This window comes from Panthera onca, chromosome B3 (genome assembly GCF_046562875.1).
Source record: "Panthera onca isolate mPanOnc1 chromosome B3, mPanOnc1 haplotype 2, whole genome shotgun sequence".
Classification (NCBI taxonomy): Eukaryota; Metazoa; Chordata; class Mammalia; order Carnivora; family Felidae; genus Panthera; species Panthera onca.
This window is the reverse complement of record NC_138344.1, coordinates 117,719,734-117,736,562: the sequence shown is the minus strand read 5'-3', so window position 1 is coordinate 117,736,562 and position 16,829 is coordinate 117,719,734. Positions and strand designations below refer to the sequence as shown.

At 56.0% G+C, this 16,829-nt stretch overlaps 1 protein-coding gene across 4 annotated transcripts in view; it reads right to left on the bottom strand.

Moving 5' to 3' along the window:
• PAPLN (papilin, proteoglycan like sulfated glycoprotein) overlaps positions 1-12,719 on the bottom strand; it is a 35,424-nt gene extending 22,705 nt beyond the window's left edge. For 2 of the 4 annotated variants that reach the window (XR_013556028.2, XM_060617313.3), the window contains exons 1-13: positions 12,579-12,719; positions 9,454-9,525; positions 7,004-7,119; positions 6,105-6,165; positions 5,758-5,860; positions 4,104-4,234; positions 3,155-3,278; positions 2,715-2,795; positions 2,458-2,630; positions 2,214-2,337; positions 1,694-1,820; positions 1,256-1,321; positions 503-710 (exon numbers count right to left, since the gene is read on the bottom strand). Coding sequence is in view for 3 of the 4 variants with exons in the window: in XM_060617313.3 (XP_060473296.3) it covers positions 503-710; positions 1,256-1,321; positions 1,694-1,820; positions 2,214-2,337; positions 2,458-2,630; positions 2,715-2,795; positions 3,155-3,278; positions 4,104-4,234; positions 5,758-5,860; positions 6,105-6,165; positions 7,004-7,119; positions 9,454-9,525; positions 12,579-12,719 (1,527 nt within the window). In the remaining variant the exon portion in view is untranslated. The remainder of the gene's footprint in view (positions 1-502; positions 711-1,255; positions 1,322-1,693; positions 1,821-2,213; positions 2,338-2,457; positions 2,631-2,714; positions 2,796-3,154; positions 3,279-4,103; positions 4,235-5,757; positions 5,861-6,104; positions 6,166-7,003; positions 7,120-9,453; positions 9,526-12,578) is intronic. The other 2 variants (XM_078448041.2, XM_060617315.3) reach the window with 2 other exon arrangements.
• Positions 12,720-16,829: the final 4,110 nt, after the last annotated feature.

Below are 16,829 nucleotides of genomic sequence, written 5' to 3'. Positions count from 1 at the left end.
GCCGGCACGGAGGGTGGACAGCACTCTACTGCCCACGTCCGGTTCCCGGGCTCAGGGAGGCTGAGTCACTCTTCTGAGGCCACACAGCCTACACCAGGGCTGCTGACACCAAGCTTAGGTACCTTTTCCACATCCCCTCGTTCGAAAGTTGGACATATGTACGTGCCGGAAGCAGCTGACCAGCAGCCCCAGACAGTGCCAGCTCCTCCCTCGCCCCCAAACAATGGGCTCAGCTGCTTCTTCGTGCCAAGGCAAAGCCTTTCCCACCCTGCCTGGGATCCTGGAGAAGGAGGAAGAGTCCAAGAAGCTCCTCCTAGCCCCCGCCTTGGCCACAGCTCCCAAGACCGCCTAGCAGGTCACTTTACCTCCCCGGATCTATTTCCCCAGCAGAGGAGAAGCCTCCCAGTCAGACTCTGCTGCCGCCCAGGCCCCCAAGGCCCAGCACCTGATTTCCTCCCCTCCCTCCACCCCCACCCCAGCCCCTTCTAGGCAGGGGCCTCACCTCTCCCCAGGGCTCCGCGCTCCAGGATGCACAGCGCTGCAGGTTGCAAGGCCGCATGGTGGGGGGCTTCCCGGGCAGGCCTGCACACTCGGCCTCCTCAGTGGCCTCCTGGACGCCAGCCCCATCGGACAAGACGCAGTAGACAGAGCGGGACTGGGAGCCGCCGCCACAGGAGGCTGAGCAGGGCGACCAGGGCCCCGTCTTCCAGCTGGCAGGGAGCAGGAATCCGGTCAGGCTGGCCCAGCAGCAGGAGCCGGAGCCCAGGCCCAAGCTGGCACCGGCTGTCACACGCAGAGTGGACTGGGGATCCCCCAACCTGGCCCCAATCTAGGCCTGACAGGTGCAAGGGGGAGGGGAGGCAGAAAGCTCTGCACCAAAGGCCAAGCCCTCCACTTGCCATCTCCCACCACTGAGCACTGGTCCCTACAGCACGGAGCCTAGCTGCCCGTTTTAGCTTTCCTGTCCTCACTCAATCCCCCTTTCTCCTTCTCACCAGGTGCCCTGTCATCCCCAGCCAGACTCCATTGCCATTGCATCTGACCTTAGCTGGGGCATCTCCCAGAGGGGCCGTGCTCACCCACTCGTGGAGTGGTACTGCCCGGCCCTGCGGCACAAGGACCAGAGGAAAGGGCAGCCCCGAGTGCACCATGCAAAGCCAAGCCCACCACCATCCCGAGAGGCCAGCTGCCACCAAGGCCATGAGAGTGGAAGGACTGCACCAACGTGGCAGGGAGCCTGTGGCCTGCAGATTACCTGTTCCTGCAGGCACGCTGGGCCCCAGCAAGGTGCCACACTCTGGGCTGGTGCAGGTAAGAGGTCCTTGGTGCGTGAACAAAGGCATGGCTGATGCCCACAGGCCCTCTGGCCCGATCCCTGGCCCACTTCTTGGCATCTGCCAAGTCCCCTGCTGGCTCAGACAGGGCCTCCAGTACCTTTCCCTACTCTCCCACCACCGGCCTGGACATTCTGAGCACTGGGCACACATGAATGGACAGAACAGCCCTGGATCTCATGCCCGTGCCCCTCTACTGCTTTCCCCCCATGGCAGCTGCCTCTGCCCCACTCTGGCCACAGCTGTAGGGAGACCTGGACCAACCCAACAGTTTGTTCAAGTGGCCTAGAGACCACACTGCCTTCCTATCCAAGGGCCCGGGCCCCACCGTGGGTGGAGGGGGCTGGCAGAGGCCTCACCGCTTGGTCTGCGGACAGGGGTGAGTGCTGCAGGGGCGGTGGTCAGTCGGCCGCAGCTGGGGCTGGCACATGTGGTCAGGGTAGACCTCGTTGTCAGTGGTGCAGAACACTGGGCGGGACTGGTGACCTGTAGAGGCCCGGCCATCGTGGGCAGGGGTGGGGTCAGTCAGCCTCCACCAAACGCATTCTCTGGGCTGGGCATCATTCTGGACACACCCCAAGTGTCATCTTGATTCTCAGCTGACCCCCTGGGATACGTGCCGTCGTCATCTCCAATTTACAGATGAGGAAACTGAGGTTTGAGGAGTATGATCTGCTGGTGATGGAACCCTACTACGATGCATGGCCATCGACTCCGAGCCCAGCTGCCGCTGCCACCTTGGGGAAGCCTCCTTTGGTTCTCTTAGCTTAGAAGTGGGGGGCCCTTCATGGAGTCCCCAACCCCTGGGTTTCCTCCAGGTGACCCCCAAGACATGCAAATGTCCCACGTACGTGTCCATCTCCCCGGGGCTGCCCTCACCTCCACCGCACTCGGTGCTGCAGTCACTCCACGAGCCGTGGCTCCAGTGGAAGCCGGGCCGGGGGCTGCCCAGGGGCAGGTGGTACTCGTAGCTCACGCCTGGGTTGGGCTCCTGGCTGAGGAGCTGTGCGGGAGGGTCCTCACTGAGGCCTGCCCCCAGTGGGATCCCTCCTCATCAGCAGACCAGTGGCCCCCACCTCGCCTCTTGGGGAGCAGGTGGCCCCGCTCCCTGGCAGTCCCTCACCTCAATGACTAGGGGCTCTGAGGTGGGGCCGCGAGCCAGGAGCCGCTCAGGCGCCAGGTCCCCCTCGGCCCCTCGCTCGTAGTACAGGACAGTGTTGGCCACAGGCAGGGCCCAGGCACCCCCGATGGTCCAGTGCCCGTTGAGGTAGTATTCGCCACGGATGCTCTTCACCGCTGCGCAGAGGTGAGCCGCCCGGTCAGCAGCTGGGGCAGGACCCACCGCCCTGCCACAGCCCAGACTCACCCCAGACCACTCACCCAGGAAGTTCCTGCTGGCGGCCACCTCCTCCACCCGGATGCTGGTAGCCCCCGAGGGAATTATGAGGATCTGGTTGTAGCCTGCAGGGGCAAGAATACTCTGGGCCCACCCACGCCACAGCAGCACAGATGGGGTTGGGGACAGGCAGGGCTGGGCAGCTTGGGGAAGAGTCCTCCAGAAGGGAAAGTGGCCCCACAAAGGCAAGAAGGGTCAGCAGGCTTGGGCGCCCAAACTGACTGGGGATGGGGGGGTAGGAAATGGGGACCGTGGGGGAGGGTTGAGCAGGGGCATCCAGCTGGTGGGAGTGTGAGATCACACTTGCCAGATTGGACCCTCCCAGTGCCATGAGGGTTACTCGGATGGAATGGAAGACAGGAGAGGAAGGGACAGGCAACACATCCTCGTCTCAACGGCCTATGGGCCCCCAGAGAACCCCCACCTCTGCTGAGGTCATTGGCATCAAAGGTGCCTGTGACGGGGTAGCAGGTGGTGCCGTCACCCCCACACTGCAGACACTTGTCCTCCTCCTTTGATGAGTCTAGGTTGTGGTCACAGCCAACGGCCTACCGGGCAGAGGAGGAGATGAAAAAGACCAGAGGGAGTCACAGATACACCAGGATCCAAACGCTGGTTGCTGGTCAGATCAGGGAAGAGCAGTGAGTACTCATCAGCCATTGAGGCCGAGTAAGCACTGGATGTAGCCTGTGGCCGGCCATCTACTTCTTCTGCCGGCTCAGCACCTGTCTCCCCTCCTCTGGCAACAACACCTCATTTCCCATAGTGTGGACAGAGCCCCCCAACGGTGGGTGTGGGCAAATCAGCAGGTTCTACGCCTTGCTCAAAGAGAGTGGTTCACGGGATGCCCCGAGCCAAGACAAATCAGAGGGAGCCCCAGCTCACTGGAACTCCTGGAAAGAGGGCACCATCTCCAACCAGAGGTTGGAGCTGCTGGTGGCCAGGTACACACCTCACGTTTCCAGCAATCTCATCCAGGCACCTGAAGTCGCCAGCCCATCCCCCGATGGCTTCCCCCCCCCACCCCTTTGTCAGTTTTAGTTGGGCTTCTGTAACTTGCCACCCAGAGGGTTGCTCTTATCACGGTGCTCAAGTTTTCAAAGGGCAAAGGTAAAAAGGTCCTAGGGCATCTACAATGCAAAGACACCTTAGAAGCTGGTCATGGTAAGACATCAAGCTCATGAGAGCCATTGGCTCTGCTGGTGTGGGGCAGGGGACATCCTGCAATAAGCCTGAGTGGGGCCCCAGGCTGAGTAACAGGGGTGTGGGGGTGGGGGGGATAGGCAGGGGGACAGCCTTCAATAAGCCCAAGGCCAGGATGGGCAGCATGGGGGGGGGGGAGCAGGTGGGAGGTGGGCAGGGGCGCAACTCACCCGGCAGCTGCCCTCCACACACACGTCCCGTTTGCCAGGCTCGCAGGGCGTCCCGTCCACGACAGCCTCCCTGTGCTTGTAGTAGAAGTTCTCCCCCTTGGGAATGCAGTTCAGTTCACACTTGTTCGGGGCTGAGCAGGCAAAGGGAAAAGCTGAGACCCCGGGCAAGCACCAAGTCCTACCCTAGGAACAGGGAAGCATGGGCAGGGGCCAGAATCACACAGATGGCAGAGAGAGAAAGCCCTTGCAGCTGTTCCCCCAGTGGCTCAGAACCCCGCCCCACCCCAGGGAGAAGGGACGGCCACAAAACTGCTGCATTCCTGGGGATCAAGTTGAAGAAAAACCCCAAGATAAAGAAAAAGCCAGCCACTTGAAGAGGTCTACCTCATCCTTATAGACAAGCCCATGTGTTAACAGTCAGCTATTCTAAGGAAATTAATTCATAGAATACTATGCACGTTGACTTTGCTATAAAGAATTACAAGGACTACGCGGTAACGTGCGAAGATGCTTATAACACACGATGCAAAATGGTGCTATGTAATAACTATAAATGCGTAAATGTATACAGGGAAAATAATGTGAAAAATGCTAAAATGGAATGCTAGACCAATCCTGTGAAACACCAAAGAAGGCATCCCTTGCATGACCCTTTCTAACCTTTCCTCTGTGTTCCAATTTTTTTCTTTTTAAAAATTTTTGTAAACATTTGAGAGAGACACAGAGGGAGACAGAGAATCCCAAGCAGGCTCCACGCTGTCAGCACGGAGCCTGCTGCAAGGCTCGAACTCACAAACCGCAAGACCACAGCCTGAGCTGAAATCAAGAGTTGGACGCTTAACCGACTGAGCCACCCAGGTGCCCCCTTATTTTTCTATAATACGGATACATTTAAATTATCCAGGCAGAGCAAAGAATGTCAACAGGCTCCCCTGGGGCCACTCCTCTAGCCAAGACCCTCTTCCCCATCCCTTGGTACACACAGGATATAAATGCTCATTGATTCGGAATCCAGAGTACCATACTTCCCAGGAGTCATTTGCAATGGGCAGTGAAAACTAACACTCAGAAGGATTAGCCTAAGGAATCTTCTGACGCCTCTAAAATGTTTTAATTACGTACAAGTGTTTTTTCTGAAACCGTATTGCTCTAAAAATTAACCACTCTCCTCAAAGCTCTTCAGAGCAAGCCCTTGGGGGCCAGAGATCCTGAGTAAATGGACTCTTGCCATACCAAGCCCCTTGTAGCCCCAGCCTGCAGTTGGCCCAAACATGGACCCACCCTACCAGCACTCCTCCTCCCCAAGGCTTCTGTGCACCTTGAGGAATACTTCTGGAGCAGGCCAAACAAAGCCGGGCTTCACATGGCAAGGGCGTGGCCTTCATGGCTTTGTTTGAAAAACAGAGATGGAAAAAAGGATGGAGAGACCTCAAAATGACCCCGGCTGTTGTGCTGCAGTGGGCACACGCCAGGAGAACGGTGGCACCGTAAGGTTGTTGTTGTTTAACGTATTTGACAGAGCATCTGTAAAATGGTGGTAGGAATTGTGCAATGGAAGATCAATGTACGGAGGAGATCCCAAACAGGTGGGGCGCAGTGCAGAGCAAGGCGGGGAACAGCAGCAGGGGCACCGGGGCGGAGGACCGCCACTTACCCCCGTAGTAGGGCAGCCATTTGTAACGCTTTCCCTGGAAGTCCTGGCCGTCGAACTGGGCACACTGCTCGGCCCGGAAGTCCCTGGCACCGGTGGGGCAGCTCTGCGGGGGGCCAGCAGGGAAGGGAGGGGCAGGTGGGCGCTTCCTCCCTCCCCCCCCCCACATCTCCTTGCTGCTTGGCGCAGCTCCAGAGCACCTCCTTGCTGGGGCTTTGGGCTGCTGGAGGGGAGGCTGTCATTTGCGGTGTGGGATGAGGAAGGGGCTTCCCGCAGCCCAGGCTGTGCACCAGTGGGAGGACGCCCCGGGGACTGGGAGGTCAGTCGGGTAGGGGGTCCCAGAGCTTTACCTCAGTGTGGCAAGAACGGTGGCTCCGGACAGGGCCCACGCAGCTGGAGCCTCCGTCTGTCCTGAGGATGAGAACACCGCACCGGGAAGGTCCGGACCCCGCCAACCAACACCCCCTCCTCCTCCTGGGGCTCCCCCCAGGCCCCGCTGGACAGAGGAGGGAATGCCTGTGCACGCACAGGTTCCCCCAGGTAGGTGTAATGAGCCCGGAGTTTATACTTGGAAGAAGCTGGACTCAGCAGCCTATTCTGGACTTTCTCTAACTCGGGGCTACTCGGCCTCTTAAAGCAGATTTCCAAAGAAGACCCGAGTTCTGCCTTTGGAGATAAAATAAGACGGAATATATGCACATCTGGTAAGGTTATTCTGCCATTTAAGGTGTATATGAGCATAAGGTGCTTAGAATAATAGCTCATGTCTCTTCCTCTTCACGCAAGGTTCTCAGGAATAGTGAGGTAACCCACCAACAGGCAAAGGGTCACCCCCTTGCTTTGTGCCCCACCCGCCATGGCACCTATCAGAGTGCAGGGCACATAGGCGCTTGATCCCTCACTTATTAAAGTGGGAGACATGTATACTTAAAGAGGCTGCAGGTGGAGAAAATGCACAGGTTAGCAATTGTTGAAGATCGTTCAGTAACTCACCAAGAATTTACTGCACCTGCCACCTGAAGCATTAGGAACTAGAGACTCAGGCACGTGAGGCAGGCCTGTCTCTAGTTCCCCTGAAATCAGGTTGATTGTTGGAATCAGAGTGTATGTATGTGGGAAATGGACTTGATTCCAAATATTCCACCGATGCTGCTCCCAGAGCAAACCTATTGCTCAGGACCAGCGGACTCCCCGACCAGCCTGCCCCCTGCCCTCTTCTAACAGGCTGGCCCCGGCCAGCCTCCCCTACCTCTGGGAGTAGCAGGGGCGCTCCCGGAAGCTGATGCCCCCTCCGCAGGTCCGGCTGCAGGGGCCCCAGCTGCCCCAGGGGCCCCAGAGGTCACTCTGCCGCCTCACCTTGGGAGCCTGGAGGAAAAGACACGCAGAGGAGTGTGAGTCACTCAGCCCCCCACAAGGGCACTGGGGCTCCCCAGAGGACCCTTGCCTAAAAACATTCCCCAATCTCACCTTGGGAGACAGGCCCTTCAAGGACTCGGCAAGAACACCAGGCACCCCGAACATTCATTTACAGAACTCTCCAGCTTTCACCAAAAGGGGCCAAAAGCCCTACTGCAAGCATGCCCTGGCCTCCTGTGCCCAGCACCCACGAAGCAGACATCCACTTGCCCGGCAGATAGGAGGGAGGGACCAAGTCTGCCAGATCTTAGAGCCGGGCTACCTACCCCTCCACACTGTCTCCCCGAGGAACGAAAGCACATTTGGCTTCAGCCACGGGCAGCACAGGCATGTTTTGTTTCTCTATAATTACTCAAACCACAAGCTGATGGTGCGGAGCCAGAATAAACGGGTCCAGCCCGTCCTCCTGCTGGCCTGTCCTCACCTGCTCCTGCTCTCAGTACCCAGTCTCTCCTGCTCTGACTTCCTCCTCCCAGGGCAACTCAGGGGCCCCCTTTCCTGCTGCACTCTTCCCAGGGCTGTGCTGTGCCGTGCAGCGGTGGGGGTGAGAGAAGGTGTGAGTGGGTGGAAACAGAGGCAGAGGAAACCACTCCTGACCAGCCTGGGGTTGGCAGGCGGTGACTGGGCGTGACGGCCAGGGTGCATATCCGCTTTATTCATCCCTAACCCCTGTCAGCCCTGAGAAGAGCCAAGAAGCACTCGGGGACCCCGTGGTGGCTCTGCCCTTGGCTGAGGCCAGAAATAGGAGGCAGCTGAGCTGGGTGCGTGCAGTGGAGGGGCGGAGGAGAGTTCTAGGCCCCACCTGAGCTCACATGGTGTGGGGAGGAAGAGGCAGGAAAAGGTTGCTCAGGTGTTCCTAAGACAGAAAGCACCTAATAGGACCCAGGTCGTTTTGTGCACCTTGACTCCCTTCACCTGCACAGGAACCTGAGGGTGGGTATTATAACCCCCAATTAAAGGGAATCTAAGGCCTGATGATTTGCTTACGGTCACACAATTGTTAGGGGGTGGCTCTGGGTTTCCTCCTGGGGCCTTGACTCTGGCAACGTAGCCCCTCCACCTGAGCGATGGCTTCATGCCCAGGCACCAGAGAAAGCCCGTGCCAAGGATCTCATGGTGTGACATTTAGGGAGCAAGGACCATGGGGTGGCAGAGGTGACCGTGGGCAGCTGGCCTCTAGCCCACCCATCACTCTGACTGTGGCCCATGCTGCCTGGCCCTGCCCCTTCTCATCCTTGACTCACACTCTACAGAGGCGGCATTTCCCCTCCTTCCCCAGGGACTGCCTGTCTCACAGACAGTGGACAGGGATGTGGGGGTCCCCCTAGCAAAGAGCTCTCCGGGGGCAGCATGGGACCTGGCTGCTTCCATGCCTTCCACCCAGTCAATGCCAGCAGAAGCTTGGCAGGAGCAGCTCCCAGGACCAAGCCCAGCTCTGTGGCCCCTCCTCTCCTGGAGGTTTGTCCTGCCATCTAGAAGATTTTTCATATAACCTCAGGCCCCCAGGTTTGCTCTCCAGGAAGCTGTTCTTTGGGCCCTGTTAACAAAACAGCTACACTGATCACCAGTGGGCTCCCGTGTCCTCTAAATTTGCACTAATGCAGTATCCATGAGCCTCGTGTGGCTATTTAAGTTAATTAAAGAAATCAAATCAAAGAAAAAACAATTCTTCAGCTGCACTAGCCACATGTCATGTGCTCGGTAGCCATGTGTAGCCACTCGGTAACCAAGTGTCTATCTTACGGGACAGCACAGATTCAGGACGTTGATCATCTCAGAGAGGTCTGTTGGCCATCCCTGCCCTGGATGCCAGCCCCCAGCGAGGAGGAATGACCGGCACCCACAAACCTCGAAGCACAAACAGTCAAGCTGAGGGGCAGCCTGCTTTGTCCCAGGCAGACTGCAGATGGGATGAGCCATCTAGCCTGCGTCTTGGCTTATGCCAGCACAGCCCCCTCCCCTTCCTTCCTCCCTGGAAGACTACTGGGGGGGGGGGGGGGGGAGGGCGGTGGTCTAAGCTTCTGAAGGAGGAGGGCAGTGGCAAGTTGCCATTCCTGCAAACTGCACCCTGCAGCCTGGCGGGCAGCTCCGGGCACCTTGACTAGACCCCTTCAAGGTGCCATCTGCTTTTAAAGGAACTTTATTGTTTTTGGCCTTCCCCGCAGGGACAGGGCTCTGAGCTGCGGTGGGGTGGCTCCTCCCTGGTCCTAAACCCTGGGGCATTCCCCATCCCCCATTCCCTGCTCCCAAGCTGGGAGCCTGGCCAGGTAGGGCCGCACTCACCGAGGACCCAGGGGCCGGGGCCAGCAGCAGGGGCACGAGCAGGAACATCTGGATCTCGGCCTGCATCTCAGCCTGTGGGAGAGGCCGGGGTGGGCAGGGCAGGGATCAGGACCAGTCAGTGGGTGGGCAGGGGTGCATCCCTCCCTCCCCGGTGCCCACAGGTGACCAGAGAGCCACAGGGGGACCAGAGGGGAGGCCATGGGGCTCAGTGGCGCTCATGTCGGCGGGGAGGGACGGGGGGTGGAAGTGGAGAAGGCCTACTACTGGCTTCTAAAAGTCCAAGAGTATCTTCTTTCACGATTCAAAGGGGAAAAAAAGAGGGCAATTAAAAATACTTCTCGTTGAGGGGCATCTGGGTGGCTCAGTGGGCTGAGTGTCGGACTCTTGGTTTCCACTCAGGTCAAGATATGGTGGTTCGTGAGATGGAGCCCCCATGTAGGGCTCTGTGGTGACAGCTCAGAGCCTGCTTGGGATTCTCTCTCTCTCCCTCTCTCTCTGGCTCTCCCCTGCTCACATCATCTCTCTCTCAAAATAAATAAATAAGCGTTTAAAAAAATACTTCTTGTTGAAAGACCGGTTCAGAATCAAAGCAATCAGCCTATTTTTAATTTAGCAAGAGGTTGCTTTTTAAATTTTTATTTTTTTTTGAGAGAGAGAGAGAGCATGAGAATGAGTGGGGGAGGGGCAGAGAGAGGAGAGAAAGAATCCGAAGCAGGCTCCACGCTCTCAGCTCGCAGAGCCCAAGCAGGGCTCTATCTCAAGAACCCCGAGACCATGACCAGAGCAGAAGTCAAGAGTTGCATGCTGCACCGACTGGGCCACCCAGACGCCCCAAGAGATTGCTTTTTAAAAATTCATTACAGGGATGCCTGGGTGACTCAGTCAGTTAAGCGTCCGACTTCAGCTCAGGTCATGATCTCCAGGTTTGTGGGTTCAAGCCCCGCGTCGGGCTCTGTGCCAACAGCTCAGAGCCTGGAGCTTGCTTCAGATTCTGTCTCCCTCACTCTCTGCCCCTGTCCCACTCATGCTCTGTCTCTCTCTCTCTTAATAAATAAACATTTAAAAAAATTTTTTTAATCCATCACACCAGTTGTTTCTAAAACTTGTTAATACAGGGGCACCTGGCTAGCTCAGTGGGTGGAGCACGTGACTCTTCATGAGAGGGTTGTGAGTCTGAGCCCCATGGTTAGGTGTAGAGATTACTTAAAAATAAAATCTTAAAAATATATATATATACAATTTTTTTAAAGAAATTCTCTGGGGCGCCTGGATGGCCCAGTCAGTTAAGCACCCAACGTGGGCTCAAGTCATGATCTCCAGGTTTGAGTTCAAGCCCCAAAGAATCAGGCTATGAGCACAGAGCCCACTTCTCATCTTCTGTCTACCTTTCTCTTCCCCTGCCCCGCTCATGCGAAGGCGGCGCACTCTCTCTCAAAAATAAACATTTTTAAAAGTTGCATTTAAAAAACTCTCCCAAGATGCTTTCAAAGCTCAAATGCTTTAAAAATGTCAATTGTAACCCTACTGTAAACCCAAGTCAGCATTTCTCTGCACAAGAAAGTCTCCACAAGCGGACCCCAGTGTGGTGTTTGTGTTCAGTCTGTGCACTGTACCAAAGAATGACATAAGCAATTTGCTCCTTCAGTACAAAACAGCAAGCGAGTACTGACTTGTAAGTTCAAATTTACAAATCTGTAATTCTACCAATGTTCTAATTTTTTTTTTTTTTTTTAAGCATAAAATGACTTCATTTTACAAGGACAAAACAGAGCACACACAAGCCAAGTTCAGCAAAATTTAACCTGGCACGTTTAGCGACGTACATGCTTCGTTAATTTAGCACAAACACTGATTCATTTGGTCGTTATTTTCACAGTCAAATCAGACGTTCCTGGGGCTTGCAGGCGGGGGGGGGGGGGGGGGGGGCAGGGGGGACGGCCTTCTCTCCCCACACCCCACCGCCCAGGACGACCTCTGCTCTGCGCACCCCGCCCCCGCCCCGCCCCGCAGCTCCTGTAACAGCACCGTACTGTTCTAGGGCTCATGCCAAGATGAGTGTTGGGGAGATGCTTCTCTAAAGCCGGCTGCCTTCAGGGGCGGAGGTGAGCAGAGCCAAGGGAGAGACGGAAGGACAGAAGAAAGACCGGACTTAAAATTGCTACTAGGTACCACCACCACGGCTGCAATTACACTAGATCAAGGCCCACATATGCAATCCCAGGGTCCTGGAAAGCCTGGAAGGCTATTTCAATTCACTTGGGAGAAAAACGCAAAAAAGACCAGCCCTGGGTCTTGGGCACCGGACTACTCTGCGGGGCTCCCCCAACTGCCCGAGGGCAGGGCCCGCTGCGCACCCGCCCGACAGTGGGGGCTCCTTTCACACAGTGTCCCGGAGGAACGCGGCGGTTCCGGACCAGGGCCGAAGCGGAGGCCAAGCCCGTCTGCTCCTCCTCGCGGGGGCTGGCCCGCGACCCGTAAACTTGGGGTCCCTGCGCGCCAGGCGCCACGTGTCCGCAGGGTCCCCAGCGGATGCGGAGACGCCCGAGGCCGGTGCGACACCCTTCCCCGTCTTACTCCCACGCAAGAATCTTCCCCACGTCGGTCACGAGGAGGCGCCCGCTGTCCGCAGTTCCGGCCCGGGGACGTGCCCGCGCCCCCCACCCGCCCGCCCGGGAACGCGCGGGCGCAGACCCCCCAAAGTGGAAAGGTGACCTTCCCACGCGAGGCGCCAGGGCCACCGGGCATGTGCTGGCCCTGACGGCACCTCCGGGAGGGGCACGCTCGGTCTCCTGGGCCCGGCGCCTGGGAGGCGCGGCAAAGGCGTCCCACCGAGGCAAGATCCGAGGGGGCGAACGGCGTCTGCGCGGGGCTCCGGCTGCGTCCGACCGCCCACCACTAGCCGCAGTGGCTCCCGGCGTCTCCCGCCCGCCGGTGACCTCCCAGCCCCGCCTGAGGTGCGGTGCGGAGCGGTGACCTCGGTGGACAGAGCCGGAGGCGGGTTCCCCTCCGGGACCCCCTACTTCCTCCGATACCGCTCTTCCTGCGGGCCAGGCGGGGCACGTCCCTGCAGCAGCCCCGGAGCGAGCCGCCCCTGCGCCCGGGGCACTGTCCCTCCGCTTTCCTACCTGGGTCTCCCGGCGCGCGGGGCACGCAGCGCTGCTCCGTCGGTGCCCGCCCCTGGAATGGGAGGTTGGCCTGGCCGCGCGGAACGCCTGCGGAGGTTGGACTTTCTCTCCTTGCCGCTGGCTGGCTTCTCCCCGCCCCATCTCCCCCCGCCCCAGCCAGCCCTGCAGACACCCATCCCCAATCCCAGTGGAAAGCCCCCGCCCCCCTGCAGTGACCCGTGCTGGATCCCCTTGGGTCTGTGCCAGAGCTTGGCTTGCCCTCCATTCTGTGTTTCCTCTACTGGGGGGGCACCAGTCACCACCCTGGTCCCACTTCCTCTGTCTAAGCCATCCATCTCTGTATCATCCCCCTCCATGCTCACCTTACATACAACACACCTCTGTGTCCAGCCGTCAGCCTCTTCCACCCTTGAATTCTGTACAGGCAGACCTCACTTTCTTGTGCCTCCTTGGGTTGTTGGTTTGGAGGATTGAGGGTTTTTGGTTGTTGGGTGCTTTTGTGTTTTGGGGTTTTTTGTTTTTTGTTGTGTTTTTTTTGTGTGTGTAATTTGCTTCATTGCACTTTATTGCATTTTTTACAAAGTGAAGGTTTGTGGCAACCCTGCCTAGAGCAAGTCTACTGGCCCCATTTTTCCAACAGTATTTGCTCACTTCGTGTCATATATTGGTAATTCTGGCAATATTTCAAAATTTTTCATTATTATATGTTATGGTGACCAGTGATCAGTGGTTAGGATGCTCTGAAAGTTCAGATGACGGTTAGCATTTTTCATCAATGAAGTCTTTTTTAATTAGAAAAAAATGTTTTTTTTTAGGGGCACCTGACTGGCTCAGTTGGTAGGGCATGCAACTCTGTTTTTTCTTTTTTAAATATCTATCTATCTATCTATTTATTTATTTATTTATTTATTTATTTATTTAGAGGGGGGCAAAGCAGAGAGAGGGGGAGAGAGAGAATCCCAACCAGGTTCTGTGCTGTCAGTGCAGAGCCCCCTGTGGGGCTCAAACTCACAAACTGTGAGATCATGACCTGAGCCGAAATCAAAAGCTCAGCTTAACCCGCTGAGCATGCGACTCTTGATCTCAGGGGTTGTTAGTTTGAGCCCTGTGCTGGGCATACAGTTTACTTTAAAAAAAATGTTTTAGGGGCGCCTGGGTGGCTCAGTGGGTTAAGCGTCTGACTTCAACTCAAGTCATGATCTCACCGCTCATGAGTTTGAGCCCCGTGTCAAGCTCTATGCTGACAGCTCAGAGTCTGGAGCCTGCTTCAGATTCTGTCTCAGTCTCTCTCTGCCCTTCCCTCACTCATGCTGTCTCTCTCTCTGTCTCTCAAAAATAAATTTAAAAACATTTAAGAAAATTTTTAATTAGTTTTTTAGACATGTTATTGCATACTTCATGGACTACAGTATAGTGTAAACCTAAGTTTTATATACTCTGGGAAACCAAAAAATCTATTTGACTCACTTTATTGTGATATTCACTTTATTGCAGTGGTTTGGGGCTGAACCTGGCGTATCTCCAAAGTATGCCTGTACTTCAGCCACAGCTGTTTCTCCTCACACAGGCTGCTGTTTGCTACCCTCCCAGCCAGCTTTTCACACTGCCTAGAATGCACTCTGAAAATCCACTCTACCTTGCAAGCTACTACTCATCCCTCAAGGCCCTGACCAAATGTCACCTCTTCTAGAAGCCTTCCCCATACTGTAGCAGGCAGAATTGGTGCCCACCCTGCTCCCTCAGTCTCTGTCCCTGTCTGCTGTAGTTTATGGTGCATCACTCTGTGGGAACCCGAGTCTCCCTGACTCACCTTGTAAGAGGCTAAGGACAAAGCTTGCCTCCCCATCACCTGTGCCCAAGGCACTAGTTAGGATCAAAGTAGGGACTCAATACATGTGATGCATATCATTTCCTTTCTGCATTGTCCTTTTTCTCAGCAAAGGCACTTCTTGCCTGCCATCCCTTTTTAACTGAAAATCACCTACCCCCAGGAAAATAGCATTGGCCCTGGGCCACATGGGAGGTGGGGAGGTCACACGGCTGGTCCCTTTCCCTCATCTCCTTTATTTTTTTTATTTTTGAGAGAGAGAGAGAGAGTGCGAGCAGGGCAGGGGCAGAGAGAGGGAGACACAGAATCCAAAGCAGGCTCCAGGCTCCAAGCTATCTGCACAGAGCCCAACGCGGGGCTCGAACCCACAAACCGCGAGATCATGACCTGAGCCAAAGTCAGATGCTCAACCGACTGAGCCACCCAAGCCCCCCTCCCTCATCTTCTTATACCTTCCGTACTTTACTTACCCTGAGCACTGGTCATTTCTCCCATGGCCTCCTTTCGGGCAGAGAAGCACCAGTAGGAAGCTCCCCGCCCCCATTGAGAGCCCCAGCCCCTGTAGATCATCTCTCTAAGTTGTCACTGATGCTCAGACAAAACGCTTACTAAAACATAAGCATTTTACATCTGTCCCATTTCTTACCCATCAGTGAAGAAAGAAGCGGCAGCAGCTGTGTAGCAGGGGCCCCTGGGGACTAGTGTGAATTCTTAGGCAAAGATAAAGCTTGGCAGAGAAAAGGGAGTGGAATTACCCAAAGCCTGTATAGAAAAAGAAAATAGCTTCTTCCATTCAAGAAGCCCCACTCCCTGCCCCCATCAGCCAGGAATTTTCTGGGCTTGGTCAAAGGTCCCTTAAGTGGGAGGAAGCTGCTTCTCCTGCTCTGGGGGGTGGGGCCGCTGAGGCACCTTCCTGGTCTGCTCCTGTTTTTCCTCAGTGATCCCTTCTCAGGCACCCAGGCCCATGATTTCTTGCTCCCCACCACCACTGCAAAGAAGACCCAGAAGGTAGGGAAGCAGAGTCAACACACAGCGTGAAGGAGCCAGGCTCGAGCAGTTCCTGGCTTGGGTAAGTAGTCCTCTCCCAAGCCTCAAGTTCTCTACCCCAGAGGGATGTGTGAGCACGGTGCCCAGAACATAACTGTTCACCAAAAACAATTGGTACACACACACACACACACACACACACACACACACACACACACACAATGGTGATTTAGAAAGAAGATTCTGGGGAAACGTGTGAGACCTTCCCTCTCATTGTAAATCCCCCTCTGCCTGGCCCTTCTACCTGCTAGTCTGAGAAGCCCAGGGTGCAGAAGGGGTACAGCCCTTGGAGGCAGACAGACCTAGACTGGGAACCTGTTCTGCTTTGTGTGTGAACTTAGGACTAAATCATGTCACCTCCTTAAGCCTCGACTTGCTCAGCTGAGCCTCACACAGAGCGTGGTAGAGTAGGGAAGTACTTAGCCGCTATAGAGCCCCTACTAAGTGCGTGCTCAGCAAAAGTTCCTTCTGCCCCATGCTCCCTCTGCCTGTTTCCTGGGTTCTTTACATCTGGATCATCTCAGCAGATTGCAGATCCAGGGACACAGCCTAGAAATAAGCGGCCAGATCTTCTTGTAAGGTTGGGTTAGAATGGAAACCCATTCCAGGCTCCAAGGATAGGCCACTTCCAGGAGGCCTTCCCTTAAAGCCTACCTCTGTGCTCCCACGGCGCCAGGATTGCACTTTGGAACTACTACAGTGATACGAATGTGTCACTTTCCTCCCTCTAAATTGTGAATCTTGCAAGGTCAGGGCAAGTGGGAGCCGCTTTATAGCGGCTAAGTACTTCCCTACTCTACCCACCCTCTGTGCGAGGCTCAGCTGAGCAAGTTGAGGCTTAAGTAAGGACATTGAGAGCTCATGGAACTGACAGGAAGCCTGGAGAATCAGGCACAGACAAGGGCCAGAGTCCCCACCAATGCCATAGACCATGGCCCAGGAGCAGTTCTGGTTAGGACTGTCCTGTTGGTCTCTGGAAGCTGCCACCACCACTTTCAGGTTACAATGACCCATATCATCCCCAGAGAAAACCCTGAATGGTCCTCGTAGATGCCAACCCCAACAGGAAGGAGCACGGCTGCACCCTGACCGCCAAGACTTACGAAGCAAGAGTCGGCAGGTTGCCCGGATGGGAACCTCGTTCCGATGTGCAGCTGCTGGCACACGGCGCTTGTTTAACTGGACTTGGAGAGAACGCTGCTTCTCTTCTTCCCTCTCTTGCTGATGGTTGTTTATTCATTCCAGGGACACTCGAAGGCCTCCTCTTCCAGAAGCTGCGGAGAGAACCCGTCCAGTGCTGGCAAACGCGTAACACCCAGCTCTCTGGAGGGAAAAAGTGCTGCCCAGTAGCCTTTATCAACTTCCGTGGTGTAAAT